Source organism: Akebia trifoliata, chromosome 6 (genome assembly GCF_017979445.1).
Source record: "Akebia trifoliata isolate Shusen 1 chromosome 6, ASM1797944v1, whole genome shotgun sequence".
NCBI classification, from domain to species: Eukaryota; Viridiplantae; Streptophyta; class Magnoliopsida; order Ranunculales; family Lardizabalaceae; genus Akebia; species Akebia trifoliata.
The window spans coordinates 2,848,368-2,868,479 of record NC_141380.1 but is presented as its reverse complement, the minus strand read 5'-3'; the positions used below and the strand labels follow the sequence as shown (position 1 = coordinate 2,868,479).

The 20,112-nt window shown below is 34.9% G+C and overlaps 3 protein-coding genes across 5 annotated transcripts; 2 read left to right on the top strand and 1 right to left on the bottom strand.

Annotated features, from left to right (window-relative positions):
* Nucleotides 1-6,620: 6,620 nt before the first annotated feature.
* LOC147399603 (serine/threonine-protein kinase BSK5-like) lies at nucleotides 6,621-12,810 on the top strand. Its single transcript, XM_086445026.1, has 10 exons — nucleotides 6,621-6,966; nucleotides 7,037-7,257; nucleotides 7,362-7,497; nucleotides 7,665-7,798; nucleotides 7,909-8,014; nucleotides 8,480-8,565; nucleotides 9,177-9,365; nucleotides 9,842-10,006; nucleotides 11,288-11,401; nucleotides 12,255-12,810. The coding sequence occupies exons 1-10, from the start codon at nucleotides 6,885-6,887 to the stop codon at nucleotides 12,498-12,500; spliced, it is 1,479 nt and encodes a 492-aa protein (XP_086301152.1). The 5' UTR covers nucleotides 6,621-6,884; the 3' UTR covers nucleotides 12,501-12,810.
* Nucleotides 12,811-13,943: 1,133 nt separating this feature from the next.
* TIM10 (Tim10/DDP family zinc finger protein) lies at nucleotides 13,944-17,585 on the bottom strand. Its single transcript, XM_086445032.1, has 6 exons — nucleotides 17,423-17,585; nucleotides 17,184-17,227; nucleotides 16,787-16,839; nucleotides 15,521-15,559; nucleotides 15,273-15,342; nucleotides 13,944-14,202 (listed from the first exon to the last, which is right to left on the bottom strand). Exons 2-6 carry the CDS (start codon nucleotides 17,220-17,222, stop codon nucleotides 14,152-14,154), a joined length of 252 nt encoding a protein of 83 aa, XP_086301158.1. The 5' UTR covers nucleotides 17,223-17,227; nucleotides 17,423-17,585; the 3' UTR covers nucleotides 13,944-14,151.
* A 56-nt stretch (nucleotides 17,586-17,641) lies between these two features.
* On the top strand, nucleotides 17,642-20,112 carry RPC14 (RNApolymerase 14 kDa subunit). 3 transcript variants are annotated; one of them, XM_086445029.1, is made up of 4 exons: nucleotides 17,642-17,789; nucleotides 18,137-18,242; nucleotides 18,646-18,722; nucleotides 19,875-20,112. In XM_086445029.1, the coding sequence occupies exons 2-4, from the start codon at nucleotides 18,142-18,144 to the stop codon at nucleotides 20,012-20,014; spliced, it is 318 nt and encodes a 105-aa protein (XP_086301155.1). In that variant the 5' UTR covers nucleotides 17,642-17,789; nucleotides 18,137-18,141; the 3' UTR covers nucleotides 20,015-20,112. The 3 variants fall into 3 exon arrangements, with proteins under 3 accessions (XP_086301155.1, XP_086301157.1, XP_086301156.1); XM_086445031.1 differs by lacking the exon at nucleotides 17,642-17,789 and adding an exon at nucleotides 17,792-17,871; XM_086445030.1 differs by lacking the exon at nucleotides 17,642-17,789 and having other exon boundaries at nucleotides 17,878-18,242.

Sequence of the window (20,112 nt, the reverse complement as noted above, 5' to 3'; positions counted from 1 at the left end):
CCATGGACGCAATGCACCCCATTCGATTTTTAGTAAATTACAGTTACTCTCTTGTACTCATGGGTTGAAATTTCATCCAAGGGTCATTAATGATACTTCATAATGCAGTAGTGGAGTACATGACAAAACTTCAGCTATAATATTTTTTTCAATCCTCATTCCATTGCATTTAGTGTCATGCAAGTGATCTCAATAGGGACCCCAATTTAGACAAACTATATTGAGAGAGTTTAGCCTTGTTTGAATGGGAAAAGAGGGTTGGTTACATGGGAAAGAGGGGGCGAGAGAGCATAAAATGCCTCCTGTCTGATGGCCCTCGTGTCCCCCCACCTTTGTTGTTTATAGATTTTTCAGTGCACATGCGTTTATCATCTTCTCTACTAGTCAAAGTAGAGAGCGTGGAGACAACCTTTCCCTGATCACGATCACATGCCTTTCTCCCCAATCGATGAGACTACAGACGTGACATCCCCACCTATATAAATGGGAACCAGACCTTTATTTAGATTAGTAGCCACGTGTGTTTCACATGCCATCATCAGGTAGAGAATGTGGGGGCCAACAGAGAGACATTTAGGGTAATTTGGTAAAAGGCTTGGATCTCCCTCTCTCTCTCAATTTTTTATTTTTTATTTTTTAAAAAGTTTATTGTAGGCATGGATGGTAGTAATTGGTCGGCTTGAAGGACTGCAATCCTCGCTGTTCCCAGATTGGGCCAATCTTCAAAGATGAGGTGGTTTCAACTCTACTTAGAAAATTTTCTATCTGTCAAGAAACAACAGATTGGAAAAGAGCATTAAAAAATTTATGGGACCGGTGATTCCTGTAAATAATAAAAATGTGCTTTATACAGCTAATCTTAGCTTGCTCATGTGCTATTTTTTGCATCTAATAATGTTGTGGTAAGGTGTGGTCAGGAATATGGAAGAGTGGGTTTATGCATCAAGATGGGAGCATGGTTTCAAAACTAGACCGAGACGTATCGCCTGAGTTGTCTTAGTATCAGGCATGGGCAAGATGGATGGTCAAGTCAATTTTTTGGAGGAGATTTAAAATTTCACATTCATTTTTCAAAATTTTGAACAAGATATATCAAAAAACTTGTCTGAGACAACTCGGTATCTGGCATGGATGAGCGTTCATGCGAACCCGAGTTTTAAAACTAAGGATGGGAGGTCCCTAACTTAAGTGACATATTTGTTGGGGTTAGCACCTAATGGGCCATCTTTTAGACCATATAAAACAAGTGGGGCTGGCGCAAGTTAAGGTGGAAAAGTAAGTCAAACATGGAAAGGGTGAAGCAACTATGTCAGATCTCCCTGATAAGAAGAGTGCTTTATCATCATTGACGCATGGCTAACGTCCTCAGTCCCCTTTCCATGCTATTTTCGTTTTAAAGAGGGATCATACGTTACGTGACCCACGTCTCCATGACATGAGAAGTGGTGGGGTGAGGCTCATTATCACCACATATGCTATCAAAGTGTTTCTTCCCTCACTGATTTTAAAAACTAACACATGGCCACTCAATTTCTTTCCAAACGAAAATAACGAAACAAAATTTAGGGCTTAGAAGAGATAGGGGGGGTTTAACTTTCTACACACATTTATGTGTTTTTGGTGTATTAGTCGAGTTCGTATCATTTATATATTATATTAGATTCTGTACCGTTTCTACACTGGGGTTTACAGTGGGGGCAATGGTAGATTTATCTGCATCCACAACACTTAAGTTGCCCCCACGTAGGTAAAATCCTGGCTCCGTCCCTGTCTATACCACAAAGTGGCTATCGAGGGCATTGGTGGAATACCTACATTTGATAAGGATATATAAATTTTAAAAGAACTTTATTTTACTTCTAAATAAGGTGAAAAAAAATAATTCATGAATAACAATGATATTAAAGTAGAGAAGAACTAAGTTGTATTAATAGAAGAGCTGGATAACTCTTAACACCACATATATGAGATGAAAAAGAGGCACAAAAAGGAAAAGAAAATGCTGGAATGACACAAACGAAGAAACAAAGGTGACAAGCACATAACTGTAGATGCTTTTTACTCGTTTCTCACGGAAAAGCATCTATGTTTATGTGCACGCCACCATGAGTTTTTGTCACCCTTGTGTCTCCCTTTGTGTCACCCCAGCACGACTCAAAAGGAAAATTAAGTCAAACTTAGGAAGAGTGACGTCTATAAGGGAAAAAAAATGTGTCTTAACAAAATTGACATATTGGCTTCACTTGGTCATTGAGATTGTTGTCCCTCCCTTCCAAGTGTCCCAAACATAAAGTATTTTAGGTCCTACCCAAGAAAATGGTTAAATTACGACAACTCTTTCCTGTCAAATGGAAGATGTGGTCTACCTCTCATATAATGTCAAATGTCTTTATTTATTTTTATTTTTTGATGATGAAGGGCTCTGGACCCATAGGCCCGACTAGTAGGGGTGAGGTAACTAACCTCTTTAGACCACCATATCTAGTCCAAATCCCCTGGTACATACAGTACCCCACAAATCACACATATTAGGTAAGTGGGGATAATGTCACTCTTTGTTGCTTTAATTTTTTTTTTCGGAAGTAATATTTTCTTTGTTTTATTACAAAAGATCATTATTACATATTTTTTTTTAAACATCTTTGAAAATGAATATATGTATCTTATATATATATCTTATCCCATCAAGATCAACGTGGCACAATATACTGTATACAGAACGAATTCCTATAGATAGAAATAGTGTCTACATGATCGTGACTCCAATTTAATCTTCATTCCATCAAATGTTTATATTTTTCTCGACTTTTTTCTTTCCTTCTTAAAGATGCATCTCATTCATTCGTTCCTTCCATCAGGGCCCCACCAAGTCAAACGAACTCTTTTTTTTTTGCTTTATAATTAATAAAGATAGTGTAAATAAAAGGGTGAAAAGGGCATTTATGCAGAGAACAAAATCCAAAACATCATCAAGGATGTTGACCTCTCATCTCATTTCCACAACAATTGTGCATAAATGGAAACGCAGATACATGAGAGTTGATCCGTTCACACGCAACACTATCTAATTGTGGAGGCAAAATCGCTCTTACCATCTCTCTCTTTCATCAAAATAATCAAGACCAACTAAATATCGCACATTTTCATTATTAATTAAAAAGTATAATTTTCGGATCATTTATACCTACCCCTCCTTTTTTGCGTAAATATTTGGGTATCCTTTATTTTCAAAATGATCATGTACTCCTTTGACTATGGTCTTCTAGACTTAATACAAAATGATTGAACGCCCTCAATTTAAAACCTCTTATCAAAGACCCTTATTTATTTATTTGCAAAATTTTTTGTCATCAACAACTCATTTGTTCTCTACACATTTTTTTTCTATTGCCCCATCTTCTCGATAATAAGAATAAAATTAAAAAAAAAAAAAAACCTTGAACGGATGGCTTAATGGAAATTCCAAATCCAATAAGTGGTGAGAGCCTATAAATTGTGTTTGATAAAGTTATTTCCTCGAGGTCACTCGCAAGGGCATTCTCTCACTTACTTGGTGTGTGTGATGTGCGGGCGTTGCATGTTCCTGGGGGAGAGTCCCATATACCTTAGTTTTGGCCCTGACTTATCCAACCTCACTAATCATACGTGAGTCTGGACACCCACGTTATAAAAAAAATTATCTTAGAAGCTTTGTCAAATAAATCAAAGGTTAAAGATGGTAGTTTGTTAGAAAAAAAATCTAAGATTTTTCAATAAATGAAATATACATATGTACATATATATATATTCTTAAGATTTGGCGACGATGGAAGACTGGGGGGTGGTAAGGGTTTCAAACAAACTGTTGAATATGAGGGTATTTTGATAATTTTGTTAGAGTTTCAAAGACGGTCAAGACACTATACCATCAACTTGAAAATATAGGGGTATCCCACATATTCACCTAAACCTATATAGTCTATTTATCATAAAATTTTATATAAATAAAATGGTTTTCGTGTCATTTATCCACACTGAGAAATTATCAACCATCAATGATTTTAAATCTCGTCGAACACTGAGACAACTGTCATTGTATCATCCACCAATTAGATGAGTTGACAAATCGGCTCAAAGACATGATTTGTTCTATTTTAAGGATTTTTTTTTTTGTTAAATCTTGTTCGAGATGACTTACATAAATCAAATATCTCGTCTGAAACGACTTTGTCTCATTCATCGACGACGAGACTAGACGTGGAAATGAGTTTGAAAACCATGCTACCATCAACTTTTCATATGGATGGATAATAGCCTAATGGCCCTATGATCATACTTGTCTGATGAGTTAGTCATTTTAAGACAGCAAAAAGACAAAAAAAATATAAAAATTGTTGACCTTCCAAGGTCTGGTTCTATCCATTGGTGGGACTGACCATTGTAATGAAGTGGCAAAAACATTTTACCTGATTTATACAAAAAGATAAATTACAAAAATGTACACTTATGATTCTAAGTTTATTGGTCAAACACATTTAAAAAAATATTTATTAAAATTGATATATACCATTATTTTTTAATGATCTTTTATTTGAGATTCATAATAATATATAAAAGTAAAATCATGAGTACCCATTTCAGTAAAAATAAATAAATGTCAACATAGATAATACCCTTTTTAATAAATATTTTAAAAATGTATCTAAATCAGTAATTCCAGAAAAATACTCATCCTTTTTGGTAGAACACCCATGCATGGATTTGAGGGGAACCATATGGATGGTCTCACATTAACATGACAAGATTATCACAACCCATGTTTCAATCTTTTTGGTTGGTTTTTAAAGAATCTAATTGAAAAATCACACGTTGAAAAAGTCCACAAACCTGATGGATGTAATCATCCCATCATGTTTTTCATCATCAGAAAAAAATAAAAGAAAAGATCTTCATCATCAGAAAAAAATAAAAAAAAAAGATCTTGATGAGGATGATGACCCCCCAACAGACCAACATTATCCTTTTTTTTTCAGAGTTGGTATTTCCACATCAACTTTTACTAATGCCACACCAATTCCCATGTAAATCACCAAAGAAGTAAAAGTTAGTGTGGCAATAGTAACTCTCTTTCTCTATACAGACGAGATAATATATATTATTGGTTTGGTACACAAAGATAACAGAGAAAACTCACATTTCGTTGTAAATAAATTGAAAAAAAATAAAAATAAAAAAATACAATCACAATGGCCCCTCTAAAGTTGAAGTATAAGCAACTTTACTACCCGATTTTAAGGAAATAAAGCTAAACAACTTTCTTTAGTCAAACCTACACATTCTTTAATTCATTCAAAAGATAGATAGTGCTCTATTATGCTGACCCATTCCATCATGTTTGATCCACCCTTGGAGGATATATTAAAATCAAAATACATTCTGATTGGTGATCTTGAGTCATTAATTTGAATATTTATCGTCACGGGTCAAATCCAACGGCTAGACGTCACAATAGAACTGATTTTTAAAGTAGAATAGACTAAAATGTTATCGGCACCCCAACTTTTATTTATTACATCCTAATTTCTTAAATTATTTATCATATCCCAATTGAAACTTAAAACACTCTTCAAACATTACAAAAGCTTGGTACAAATCATAATCTCAACATTACAAAATATTACTACACTCAGTTAAAATAATTTTAACTTCAGAAGTTGTTTACAATTGTCATTAGACTTATATAAAATCCTAAATCCCAAAAATAGAAATCTAACCAAAAAGTAAAAAAAATGGGAGTTTCTATGGGCACCTTAATTTTTACTTATTCTTCACAAATCTTTTATTTTCTTTATTTTTATTGGGGTGTTATAAGTAAAAGTTGGGATGCTAATAACAACTCTTTTTTTTTTTTTTTTTGGGAGGGGGGGTTAAATCTTCATTCCATGCCTTGAATATGATGAAATCCTGTGTTTGGTATATTGTTGATTTTAATTCTGAAAACATGCATTCGTCATTTTTATAAAAAACTCAAGAGTTCGCCACTTTTAATATCTATGAATGTGAATTTGTAGATATGCTAGTGAATCTATTGATTATAAAAGTGATGAATTCACTCGAAATGCATGTTTTGAAAATTAAAATGAATAATGTACCGAAATCAAAATTTGGACATAAGTTGCGCACGATTTGAAAATAATCCCTTATTTTTTATCATTTGGATTTGGATCATCTTTAGTTGGTCTCTTTCATGGAAGACATATATCTTCAATTTGAAAATCCAATGGCATCTATAATTTTCATGAAAAGCAGGGGTATACTCCAAAACGACCTTTTGAAAATGAGAAAAACAAAAAAGAGAGCTTCTATTGCCACACCAACTTTTACTAATGACAGACCAATTCCTATGTAAAAGAAATGTATAGAGTTGGTGTGGCAATAATAACTCTAAAAAAAAATATCGTCATTTTCATAGGTATATTAGTAGAAAAAGACTTCCAACTTTAAGATACACTTTACTTAAAATACAACCATGATATGTAATCACACTATCACCATGTTGACCCATGACCATCCCATCCTTTCTTACAAGACGGCAAATATACAGAGTGGTCCAACTAATAATACAAGAAAAAATTAAAAATTAAAAATAAATTTGTGTGAGAGAGGAGAGAGAGAGAGAGTGATGATGATGTAAGGAACTCTGCAGTCAAGGAGAAAGAAATAGAGAGAGAGAGAGGACCCTTGGATCCACAAACTCTCTCCCTCTCTCTCTCTCTCTCTAGTACAAATCCTCTCTCGCTGTCATTCCTTTTCCCTTCAACCCATAGTCGCATAGTTTCTTTCTACATATATCTTCTGATCTCCACTACCCATCTCTCTCTCTCTCTCTCTGTAGATCTCCATCAATGGGAGCTCGGTGTTCCAAATTCTCACTCTGTTGGTGGCAATCTCATCTCAAACCTACAGACCTCGCTTCATCTGATCTAGGTAAGTTCCACAAACCTAATTCAAGCTCTGTTTGATAATTCTTACCAACCCAATCCATTATTTATTGCAGAAAATGGAGATAAAAACGATCCCGATTCGTTGCCTATGTTCAGCGAGTACAACTTCGAACAGCTTAGGGTTGCAACTTCTGGCTTTTCTGTCGATAACATTGTTTCTGAACATGGAGAAAAAGCTCCAAATGTTGTTTATAAAGGAAAGCTTGATAACGACCGTTTAATCGCTGTTAAGCGGTTTAATAAGTCTGCTTGGCCTGATCCTCGCCAATTTCTTGTTCGTTTTCTCTCTTTGATTTGCCTGTTTTTGTGTTTCTAAATCTCCCAATTTTTTTTTTTTTTTTTTAATTAAAGGGTTTCGTAATTTCGTTTCTGTTGTAGGAAGAAGCAAGATCAGTAGGTCAACTTCGGAACGAACGATTGGCGAATTTAATCGGGTGTTGCTACCAAGGGGATGAGAGATTGCTTGTGGCCGAGTTCATGCCGAATGAAACCCTCGCGAAACATCTCTTCCATTGTAAGTTCTTTAGTGATTATGAAAGTTTAGGTTTTTTTTATCCAATGTAGTTTATTATGTACATTATAATGTGAATTATCTGGGTACACAGATTCGATTAGGGATCTCTTTAATTCAATTAATATAAAAGGAGAATTGTTTGAGCTTCTTTGGTTGAAATGGTTTAGGGGAATCTCAACCGATGAAATGGGCGATGAGGTTGAGAGTAGCATTGTATTTGGCACAAGCTTTAGAGCATTGCAGCAATAAAGGGCGAGCATTATATCACGATCTTAATGCCTATAGAGTCTTGTTTGATCAGGTAAAAATTATGTTTTTTTTTCCCCTTAAAAACCCTTTGTTTTGATGCCTTTATGGGAGAGACAAATTAATTTTCGTAATCCAGCACTTACTTGAGTCATCGATTGACAGGATGGTAATCCTAGGCTCTCATGCTTTGGCCTTATGAAGAATAGTAGAGATGGGAAGAGTTACAGTACAAACTTGGCTTTCACTCCTCCAGAGTACATGAGGACTGGTAAATACTTCTTTACAAATTGAATCTTAGGTTTTATAATGCTTATTAATAAAATTAGGATCTGATATCCATTATGATCGTTTCGTGACTTCAAAGTTTCAACTGTGATGGTTGGTTGAATTGATGGCTTATGTTGAAGATCTGAATAAAAGTTTGATTTTGGTTGTTCTCACAGCTGCAGTAATACCTTTCAACGTAGTGCCACCTTAAACTAGTAAAAAAGGCCATATATAATTCCTAGGATATTGAATTTTTCCTTAAATTACTCATTGGGTTCTCTTCACTTCTTTGTGTGGACTTCTAGTACTTGAGAAAGTTTTACCTCCCATATCAGCTGTATTAGGTCTCAACTCTTCTATCTTGGAGAGCTAATAGACTGTACTGTAGGATTTTTTGAATACCTGTCAATGCACATGCTATTTTCCATTCAAGCTAACCTAATTGTTCATTGCTTTTGCTTGACAGGAAGAGTAACACCAGAAAGTGTTGTTTACAGCTTTGGTACCCTATTGCTTGATCTTCTTAGTGGAAAACATATTCCCCCAAGCCATGTAAGTTTTCTTTTCTTTTTAAGTTCTGTTGGACATGGACACTTGTACAACTTCTTCGCCTGATGTTTTGTGGAAGTTTCTCAGTTGTGAGAGTAATACCTGTAAGCATCTGACCATTGATCCGATCCCACCAAAACTGTTAGTGTATAGTTATCACCTTGAAAGACAAATCTTCTTAGTTTTGTACATGTTAGTGGGAGAGAATATTCATACTAGGCATTTTTTCCATTGAGCTTCTACCCACTTTAGGACTCCCTCCAATCCCCACCGTGGCAAAGAATATTCTGTAATTATTTTTTATTTAATATGTCCTCTTTTATATAATCCTATTTCTTTACAATTCCCCCCTTTAGGGTGGTTAATGGCAGACCCCCTAGATGGGTTCATTATCGAGTGTGGATGATATCCCTAGTTGCTTATTGCAGGTAATAATTCATCTTGTTATCTGGTTCTGTGGTTCTGCCTAATTTGCAGCCATGAGTGTGGGGGTTCACTTTTAATGTTAAGTGTCAGAAACTAGCTTGATTACAAAGTTCTGATGCGAACTATTGATCTCATTATGGTTGATATATTATTTTTGAGATTGACACTGCCAGTAAATCTTTTTGCAGGCACTTGACTTGATACGTGGCAAGAATTTTTTGATGCTGATGGATTCTTGTTTGGAGGGTAATTTCTCAAATGATGATGGACCTGAGTTGGTGCGATTAGCTTCTCGTTGTTTACAATATGAAGCTCGTGAGAGGCCAAATGCAAAGTCACTCGTGACTGCTCTTACTTCTCTTCAGAAAGAAACAGAGGTGAATTCGATTGTTCCTAGAAATGATCGTTTTCTTTTGTTTGCATAAAAAGTAATCTTGTTAGATTGATAATCTTATAATCTTTATACACTCATAAATCCATACATAATTATTGTAAAATTCAAAAATGCATGGGACGACGCCATGCTTTAGAATATATACTATTTCATTAAGGAATCAAAATTGTGGTTATTATACAAGGCTCTTATTAATATCACTTTTTTGTTTAATTGAAATAATAATCTTCCAATATATGTGGTGGATGATTGTTGGATGCTATGTTTTACATTTTTTTGATGTTAGATGTGAAATGCTGAGGTTGATTTTCTGGATATTTATTCTTGTTAAATTATAACACTATATTCAGTGCATTCATTTGGCTAAACATTGGTCCAAATGACGGTGTTCTACTTGTTAAAAGCTAGGTTTGCATTCCACAAAATGCATATGTTCTAATTTTTTGTTCTTTGTTGTAGGTTCCATCATATGTTTTGATGGGTATTTCACATGGAACTGCATCCTCAACACAGCCATTGTCGTTAACACCACTAGGTGAAGCTTGCTCTAGAATGGATCTCACTGCCATACATGAAATGTTGGAAAAGGTTGGATACAAGGATGATGAGGGTATTGCCAATGAGGTTTGTAGCTTCTTTTAGCCTAGAGTCTATTTTAATCTCTGCTAGACCTAAGCTCTATATTTATCACATTGCACAATCAGACAGGTATAACTCTTTCATGTCTCCATGTCTGTGCGTGGAGACATGTCCGCATTTGCAAGGTATACAGCTCCAAGAAACAGAAAAGGGGAAATAAGGAAATGAGTGAAATAGTATCAGCTTTACTAAGAAATACCAGTACTGTTTGGCTTAGCTTAGTTCCTAATTTCCCAAAATAAAAGAACCCAAATTCATGGCGATCTTACTTTTGACCGGGGAAAAAAGGTGCTTTCCTAAGCCAAATCAAAAAAATAAATAAAATAAGTACTAAAAAACAACTCATCCAGAAGTTCTAAACATGAGCATTTGCAAGTGGTATGAAGTACCAGAAAAGGAAGGAGAGATTAATCAATGACACAGAATGAGGACAGTTATAAATGGATAATATCAGACGAACTAGCTGATCCTGAGCCAAGATAAATCTTCTTCCATTGTGGCTCTGGCTCATTGAACTTAACCTAAGGTGAGGCTCAGGCTTGGGTCATGATGTCCTGAGATGAAACTTTATGACTGGATCGGTTAGTGTAGACCCCCTAATTGAAAGTTACAACTGTATGGACATGAGCCTCACATTTGTTCACAATGTACCACATAAGGACCATCTGAATCTTCTGTTTCACTTACTGAATTTTTGTTTTTTTTCCTCCCACTTATTAATTGTCATGCATGAGTGCATGTGATTGATTGCATTGATTTTGTCCTCAGTAATGCATTGATTGCATCATGTTAGAATCAACAAATCTTGCTGTCCGTGAAGTCTCTTTGGTAAGGCCATAGTTATCTGTAACTGCAAATGCAATTGGTTCCACTTCCGCCTTCTTGGACTAGAATAATTTTTTATAAGCACGTCATGAAGTAGTGTTTCTTCTCGATGTTTTCGCTAATAAGACTCTGCCTTCCAACTAAAATACTGTATGTTTGAATGCATTAGAGTCAGGCTGGAAAATGTCAAGGATGACAAACTAAACCGCAATTTTTTTTTCTTGTTCAAGAGGTCCATTTGTGTGCATGTATCAAGTGTTATTTTCAATCCTATCTGAAAATGGCATCTTTTATAATAAAAAATCATAAAATGTCTACTACCAAAGAATTTTGGCTTTCCACAAGTCATCGTATATGTCTATTCCTAAGGTTCAATTTCCCTTGAATACCAAGTCAAATATTGTTCCATTCCTAATATTGTTAATTATTGCTTGCCTGCAGCTTTCTTTTCAAATGTGGACAAACCAAATGCAGGAGACCTTGAATTCTAAGAAACATGGAGACACCGCTTTTCGAGCCAAGGATTTTGCAACCGCTGTTGATTGCTACACACAGGTGAGTGACTCAGCATTAAACCTGGTATAACTGATCATTATTTAGATTTTTTTTTTGCCTAGGATAGTGACATTAGTGGTTAGTAATTAGTAGATGAAAGTGAGTTTTTAACCTGATATGCACATTCACAGACTTTAACCAACTAGCAAGCTGGCTCAACTTATTATTATTTATATATACAACCGAGAAATGGATGCCTATGTTGGTGTCAATAGACATGGTCGATCTTGGAAAACATGACACCTAACATTTATACAGTTGTATGGTAATGTAGAAAGTTGCATCTTGTGTGGATATTACTCACGAAGAACTACTTAGGAAATATGCATCTAGAGCCTAAATCTAATAGTAATACATTCTCAACAATATAACATCCATCACATGCCAAATGACAAGAAAAAAAATGTGTTTTTTGTCAAGTGGGCAGGTGAGTTATGGTATATTTGGCCATAGTGACAGTCAGGGTTTGGGAAAAATTCAGCTAGGGAAAATTTTGAAAAAAATAAAATAAATGGCAAAAGTTGGGGAAATCAGGAAAAAAATTATATATTTCACGTATTAAACAAAATTACAATTTCTATATTATCAAAAATTTCTTTTTCAAAACTTTGTGAACAAGTCAAAATTAAATCATGGATTGAAAAGAGTCGTGGATTAACTAACCGCGACTTTTTAAAAAATCATCGATTTTTATCGGTTAGTATCTGACTTGAAAAGCCTAAACAATTTTCTAGTTGCTAGGAAGTAAGCACAACCTTGAATCTATTTGGTTTTGGTAATGCTAGTTAGTTTTATAAGACATGCTTGTTATTCACTAGTAATGCTAGGTTTGCTTTCGGTGCTCATTATGTAGTTCATTGATGGTGGGACGATGGTATCACCAACTGTGTTTGCCCGGCGCTGTTTGTCATACATGATGAATGACATGCCACAGGAGGCCCTTGGGGATGCTATGCAAGCCCAAGTGGTGTCTCCTGAGTGGCCCACTGCGTTCTATCTTCAAGCTGCTGCCCTCTTCAGCCTTGGGATGGATACTGATGCCCAAGAGACACTCAAAGATGGGACAACCTTGGAGGCCAAAAAGAGCAGGAGAAGCTAATTATTGTGTATAGGTTTTTTACCTTTTCCCTTACTTTCTTGTATCTATTTTCTTCCATTTTTATAGCCTTAAAACCATTTGGATTCTCGTCCACACTGAGGATTCTTTTGAAAATCTTTTGTTGATTTTTTATGTTTCTGTTGTCACTCTATCTAGGAAGGAGCTGTGTTTGTATTTCTATGTCTGACAATGTCAAAAAAAAAAAAAAGTCACATTTCTGAGCTCTATCTGCTCTCTGAGAGAGAACAAAAAAGAAAAGAAACAGAGAAGTTTGTGAGTTTGCCAATGAAGAAATTATTCTTACAAATTACATTATTTTCTACTGATGTCTTCTTGTGCTTTTGTATGATGTGGGATAAGAACTTTGTGAGTATCATGATTTAGGCATTTAATCTAATGGACTCTTTTACTAAGGTGGAGACATATCCAGAAAACCTTAGAAACTTTCATTTTTAATCGATCAACTTCCCAAGTTTTAAACTCTGGAATCTAGGTCCATTTGGATTAATGAGTTGGTGAGCTGTTTAGTGAGCATCTCTAGTGGCACATAGCAATATCAGAATGGAATTCTCGTCAGCCTGACCGGCAGTAACAGTGAACTAACACTGTTCTAATAGAAAGGGAATGGGCTGTGGGTGAATGTTAACCCATTAGCACCACTATCCAATTCCAATATGTCCCACTTGAGATCTCCCATTCAGTCAACATATGTCTTTTGAACCATTGGATGGTCCATGAAAAGCTCTCAAGCTTTCCATTCCAATGGACTACCAAGCATTGTAACCACTCATCATCTTTCCCTTCTTATTCCAAATTGTTGACATGTTATACACATTTGCCCTTCAATCCCCTATTCAAAGCTACAAATTTTGCTCTTCAACCTCTCAAAGAATTCATTGCAACTCAACTCAGAGGGTCATTTTGAATATGTGAAGAGAGAACTAAGTAACATCAAAATAAAACAAGGTTATAACTAAGACACAGTAGTACGAGGCCATGTATTTGATGACAGCTGTGCATGTTACAGCAAGATGCCTACTACAGCAGTAGCAACATAATGGAGATAACGGTCAATTGGCAAACATGGCTCAAGCAGCAACGCCTCCTCCATAAGAAGAATTGAACAAGTAACCAGATATAGAACTTCAGTGTGAACTACATCACACCTAGAACAGCTCTGGGCTGTGGTGCTACAGACAGCTCTACCCCTTGAGTATCTTGTGTCATGTATTTATTTCGCGCATATAAGATGAAGCAATTGCACAGTTTGTGTCCCTTATATCATGTGACGAAGCACCTTCATTACCATCTTATCAAAATTGGCAGTAAGTATGTGGAGACCATAAATGAGAAACGCTCCAAATAGCTTTAAAAAATCAATATTTTGTATTTTGTATTTTTTGACAAGTAAACTAGACTTGAACCCACGATCTCAAAGCTATATAAGACTACAACCTTTTATTTTCTTTAATTAAATCTTCATTGAAGATTTACCACTAATTGTGTTTCTCGTAAGTCACTGACAAAATAGAGAATGCAAGCAATCATCAGTTTCAGTTTCACCTTTATCCTCCTTGCAGCCCCAACTGGCTAACAAATTGAAAACATGAAAATAATTCCAACAACTTTAAAATAAAAGCAAGCCAAAACATCACATCGGAGGCCGATTGGAACCAAGAAGCTGCCCAACTAGATTAGTCACCTGCAAAATAGTAACCTGATCAAATATACATACAACAATAATTTTCCATATCTATACTCATTTGAACATATAGTAGCAACGTAGCCAATCTTCTAGACCATCACAAGAAGGAAACCAACCAACAAAAAAGCTCTTGTACTTGAAGATAATGGCAACTTGGTGATAAAGGTAATTTTTTTTTTATGCAAAATGAAATGACTAGTGACTCAGAATAATCTTTGAAGGAGGGAGATTATAGATTCGATAAGGCATGATTCCAATAGAAGGGAATAATGATAGGAGAAGAAGGTTTGTACGGGAAATGAACTAAGATTTAAAACACCGTCTTCTTTTCCATTTTCTGCTTTAAATTTTTTGAAGTGTAAAAGTGCAAATAATATCTTAGGCTGACATTGGATGACAAGTGTGATGCATACAAGTGAACCCAATTATCGCTTAAACTAAGTCAATGATTGTTTGGTCACTGTTGCAAAGGAGGAGAACGCTTAGAGATGGTGTTAGAACACAAGGAGCTCGGTGGCAGAGTGATTTCCGGAAGCTCAATAGAAACTAAATTTATTGTAAATGGTGAAGCAGGATCTCATGGTCCTCATCAATCTTTTTTTTGATAAGTTAAAAACTATATAGTAAGGAAAAAAGTGGGGATGAAATGAACCCTAATTACGGAAGAAGATGTTTCACCAGAGAAGTTCTCCACAAGGGGAAGATTTGACTTAGAAGACAAATTGGTGAAGGGAGGTATCGAACCAAGGTTTTCAATATTACCCCCACTCACTGGCTTCACAGACTTACAAAGCTAGCACACTCTTAACTTATAAAATATCTAATCATGTTAACTCCATCAAGCTCCTTTTAAACTACCTATGCATAAACACTTTTGTAATAAAATACTTCAGCTTAGAAAACAAACAAGGCATGATCCATTTTCCAAAAAATTTGTAAAGGAACATATAAGAGACATGTTTCCGTAAGAATATAAAAGTTGGGATTCCAAAATTTGATATTGCTAGAAATTCTAGCTTAAGGTTCATGCAATACCCAGATTAAATGTAATCAATCAAACAATTTACCTGCCAATATTTAGAAACACAGCGATCAATGCAACTATTTTCACCCATATTTAGCTCAGATTCCTTGTACCTGAAGATAAAATAGGAACACTTTAAAAAAAAAAAAAAAAGCTCTCTTAAATTACTTCCCATGAAAGAAATCAAAATGAGATCTGCTTTGGAAAAAATGAACAATTTTTAAACTTTGCATGCTTCAACCATACCTTCATGTTCATTCATACTAAGGGCATTAGAGAATAGAAGCATACCTTTTCTCGATACATTTGTTAAAGCATGTTTGTGTAAGCCTGGATCAAATAATAAAGAATGAATAAAGTCAAAAAGCTCTGTATAACCATGAAACCTAGCATATAATTCACAATCTTTCCTATCCCCACTACACCCAGCACACACGCCACCTATAGAGATGCGTTGAAGGTGTTTTTTTGGTGAGGATGATCTCCACACCATGAAGACCATCCTCACAAAATCAGCTCATTCTGAAAGTACCAATCCAACCAACTAATGGTTCAAGATTTCTTGGGAAATGGACACTCTAGATTGTTCAACTTCTAATCCACTTTTGATAAGGTTAGAAATTTTGGATTTAGTGATTATGGTGAAGAAGATATCCATGATGAAGACATCATATTGACCAAAAGTAAGCCCAAGACTCATCCCCAAGCAAGTCCCACCTACCCATGTAAAAGTTGTGTAAAAATAACCCACCCTGTACGTGGGGAGTGACTTTGCAAAAACATATGAATTGTGATTCTAAACTGAAGCTCACAAGTCACAAATTGGAACGTATTTTGGAAAAGGAACATGTTGAATACATGAAATTCCACAAAATACTTATAGAAATCATAGTTTTAGCCCCAAAGTTCGAAAGACAAGGAGTGTGCAGCAAGTATGTCAAGCACACAGAAATTTGATAGAGGTATTGGTAAGTTCTAATGAAAGGCCAACTTGAGAATCTGTGATGGACTGAAAATGGGTACCATATCCATCCATAATTATTGGTGTATGATGTTCCCCAATCCCAATCCTTACCCCATCATTTGAGTCAACGTGTTCCGCATCCCATAGGAATACCCATTTTTTTTAGGAAACATTGAAACATTAACTGCTTGAGAGAGCAATAGTGAAAGAATTCTCCGATTTTTTGAAAAAGTCACGATTCTTTCAATCAGCGACTTAGTCCAGACTTATTCACAAAGCTTTGAAAAATACCTTTTTTTAATATTTAATTTGAAAATTTATAAATTTGTTTAATATATGAAATATACATTTTTTATATGATCCATAAGTAATAGTATATTTTTATTTTTCCTAATTTTCCCCTACCATTGCTGAATTTTCTTGAATCCTGACTTTGTCACTATGGTTAGGGCACGTCATAGATAACATATAGATGAGAAAGAGATTAAAAAATAATAATAATAATAATAATAATTGAGAAAAAAAACTATGACACAAAACAACAATACAACAATTTCATTGCAGATAGCAAGATTCGCAGTTCAGACACCTACTTGTTGAACAGATCTACCCTATATTCCATTTCTTTTTCCGCCATCCCAAAAATCTGCACGATTTGTAAAACAAATTTAAGAATTAAGAGTATCCCGATGACAAGAAGACAAAAATGCAGAAAAACAAATCAGAATTATAGGAAGACAATGAAAACAAATACATCATCACCAATTCACCATATACCAAATATAAACAATTACTCAAAACACATGTTACAAATCAAATATGAGAACCACTCCAAAAACCTAGAAAACAAATGCAAGATCAGGCTTTTGGGAGATCTGTCAATTTAGTTTTTATCCATAATTTCATGGTGAAAAAGCTCAATTCCTATACTTTGTAATTAAACTTTTCCACAATTTAAGTATTTTGGAGATTAAGCAAAAACAACAATACCTGTTCCTTGTCCAATGCGGTAGGATTTCCAGCAGCCATTGATCCTAAAGGAATTAAAAAATAAATAGGTTAGAACACTAACAAATATGAATCTCAAATACAGTGTTAAATTCTAAGGTCAGTGAGAAAAATCAAATCGAAAAGCTACAAAACCTCAGTTTGTTTGTTGCATTAGTGAAGTGGAGTAAAAATTAAAATCGATAAATCGTTAGAATTTTCCAATAGAATAGTAATCTTACTCTTTGGTTAGAAAACGATTTGGAGAGAAACAGATTGATCGAAATTCCTAAAATGGTGGTTCTTCTTAAGGGCTTGGAGATTCGACAACAAGCGAAGAAGAATGTAAGAGGAACCCTAATAAGGGTTTTAGGGAAATTGCTGTGTGCGTTGATAGACCAGAATGCGATCTATAAACAAGCCAATCAAATAGGTCCCACCAAAATATCAAATAAGGGATTTAGTTACGCGTGTTACGCTTGACTCGAGACTTAAGAGCTGCATATTGAGGTGTAATAAGTAAAAAAAATTGGGGTGCCAATAAAAGCTCTGTTTCTATTTTTTAGGGTTTTAGATACTAGAGAGAGAATCAAGACGAAGCAAATTGAGGTTTCTTGTTGTCTTTCTTTCTCAGTTATATGTTTGCAGAAGAATCCTTCGATTGTTTGTTTTGATTTGTTTGAGATTTAATGTATAATAAGAAAGTGTGGGATATTTTTAAATTTTTAGGGTTTTCGTTTGCGCTTCTGAAATATTTTGATTTATCTGGAAAATTAAAACTCTTCTAACCTCGTTAATTTGATCCCATCAAACAATAACTCAACAAAACCCTTATATTTTACAAAAAAACCACTGAATTTGTGTTGAAGTTTTGTAGTACATTCTTGAAGCTATTTGTGATCTTTTTGTTTGGGAAAAAATTCACTTGGTTTGATTAATCTTTTTTTTATTTGCAGGAGAAATGGAACACGGATCTGTTAAGGATTTGAAAGCGTCGACATTTTCTTTGTCGGACGAAGATCACACCCTTGCGAATTCCGTCAGATACGTGCTAAATCAAGAGTCAGTGCTTTAGTCCTATTAAATCTATGTTTAGTTTGATTGTTTACTTAATTTAATCTCTTTAATATCAGTGTTGGTTTGCGTAAATTTCTTGAATTTGTGGCTTTTCTTCTATTTTGAGTGATAACCCAAGAAACCATTTTGTTCAGATTGTTGGGTTTGTTAAAATTGTGGAATTCTAATTGCCAGTCTTACTAGTATGGCAAGAATAAACGTAAATTGTTGGATTCTTATTTAAAGGGATTCATCGTACATTTAAGATTCAAACAATTTGGTAATTCGTATAATATTTGAATTGAAATGTGGGATTTTAATAACAGATATGTGTTTAATTCGTATAGTATTTGTCTTTTTTTTTTTTTTTGGTGTCTATAAATAATCATTTTGTGATGTTATTTTGCAGTCCGAGGGTAACATTCTGTGGGTGCAGCATACCTCATCCTTCAGATGCCCGAGTTAACATAAGAGTTCAAACAACTGGTATTGCATGATGCACTTCGCTTTTTATAGGAATTTCAATAAATTATATTTAATGGTTGCTCTAGCACCCAGTTCTGGGGAATTTACTATATTTTTCTCAAGTCCGCTTTAAAGTAGACCAACTTCAAGGATGTTTTATTTTAGGTTGAGTGTTGAAGTTAAGTTAGTGGTCCATAATACCAGTGATCTGTATTGTGCTTCCAATTTATTTTCCTATTATTTGGGCTCACTTTCTTTCCCTCTTTCATGTGGATTGGGTGTTTCCTAATATTGTTTTGGTGCTTGTTGTCGAGTGGACCCACCATGTTTTCTCTAGTACAAAAAAATATCTTTGGGTCATCCTTCCATTTTGGGGGATTTGGAAGGAGAGGAACATGAGATATTGGGGTTGGTTCCAAGTTTCTTAGTTTTTGTTTCTATTTTTCCTTTGTGGGGGTGTCATCTTGTCCTCCTGTTCCTTTTTTGGTTTTAATAAATTATACTTATAAAAAAAAATTGTTTGCATGGTACATTGGTACTAGTTTTCACCATGTTGCAAAATTGGGATGGTGATGTGAATGGAAATAGAATCAAGTATGCATGATTGTATAGAAGGAATGGTACACGAGGGGTATTTGACAACAAGAACAAAAGTGTGGAGGATCTGATTCTCCGTATAAAAGCTCACCTGTTATATTGGATTTTGGTCTGGTTGGAGTTTAGGAGAATTCAATTCGAAGTCTTTGTTTTCTTACGGATGGAACTGTTGATTAGATTTAGTGTTCTATATATATATATTGTTGTGCCCTTATTTGATCTAGTAAATACATCTCTCACTAGTTCCTCAGCTTTCTTTTATTATCTCTCTTCTTTGTATAAAATTTGTTCTACCGATAACAAATAAGTATCGTTTATCAGTATTCTGATGATGACAGAGTAATAGCTCTGGCAACCCGTTTTAGTGACCACCACCCCCGTCATACCTTTGAACAAATATGAAAAACTTGTGTGTTGAACACATTGTTATCTCTTTATTAATGATCTCTATTCACACATTCCCATTAACAAACTCATAAGTTCTCTCTAATTCTCACCCTGTACAACACACACTATCCTCACTATCATCGAATTAGCAATGTCAATTTATTTGATATTTAGTATTATTATTCACAGGTGATCCAGCAAATGAGGTATTGAAAGATGCACTCCAAGATCTGATGGTGGTTTCCCAGCATGTGAGGAGCACCTTTGACAAGGCTGTTGCTGATTTTAGAATGAGTGAGCCTGTTAAAGCCATGGATATCAACCAATAGTAGGAAAAATGTAATTCCCATCCTATTTCTATTTTCTTCATGTGTAAGTTGATACTAAAAGCAGGTGGTGACAACATTATAAATCTCTTTTTGATACA

Excerpts from the sequence above, each read along its gene's own strand:
- LOC147399603 (XM_086445026.1), top strand. The coding sequence starts at position 6,885 with ATGGGAGCTCGGTGTTCCAAATTCTCACTCTGTTGGTGGCAATCTCAT. Across the intron at positions 6,967-7,036 it reads CCTCGCTTCATCTGATCTAG|AAAATGGAGATAAAAACGAT; the intron begins GTAAGTTCCACA and ends TATTTATTGCAG. Across the intron at positions 11,402-12,254 it reads CTGTTGATTGCTACACACAG|TTCATTGATGGTGGGACGAT; the intron begins GTGAGTGACTCA and ends CTCATTATGTAG.
- TIM10 (XM_086445032.1), bottom strand. The coding sequence starts at position 17,222 with ATGGCTGCTGGAAATCCTACCGCATTGGACAAGGAACAG. Across the intron at positions 15,560-16,786 it reads AGGGTAGATCTGTTCAACAA|GCTTACACAAACATGCTTTA; the intron begins GTAGGTGTCTGA and ends TATTTGATCCAG. Across the intron at positions 14,203-15,272 it reads GTGTTTCTAAATATTGGCAG|GTGACTAATCTAGTTGGGCA; the intron begins GTAAATTGTTTG and ends ACTATTTTGCAG.
- RPC14 (XM_086445029.1), top strand. The coding sequence starts at position 18,142 with ATGGAACACGGATCTGTTAAGGATTTGAAAGCGTCGACATTTTCTTTG. Across the intron at positions 18,243-18,645 it reads AGATACGTGCTAAATCAAGA|TCCGAGGGTAACATTCTGTG; the intron begins GTCAGTGCTTTA and ends GTTATTTTGCAG. Across the intron at positions 18,723-19,874 it reads CATAAGAGTTCAAACAACTG|GTGATCCAGCAAATGAGGTA; the intron begins GTATTGCATGAT and ends TATTATTCACAG.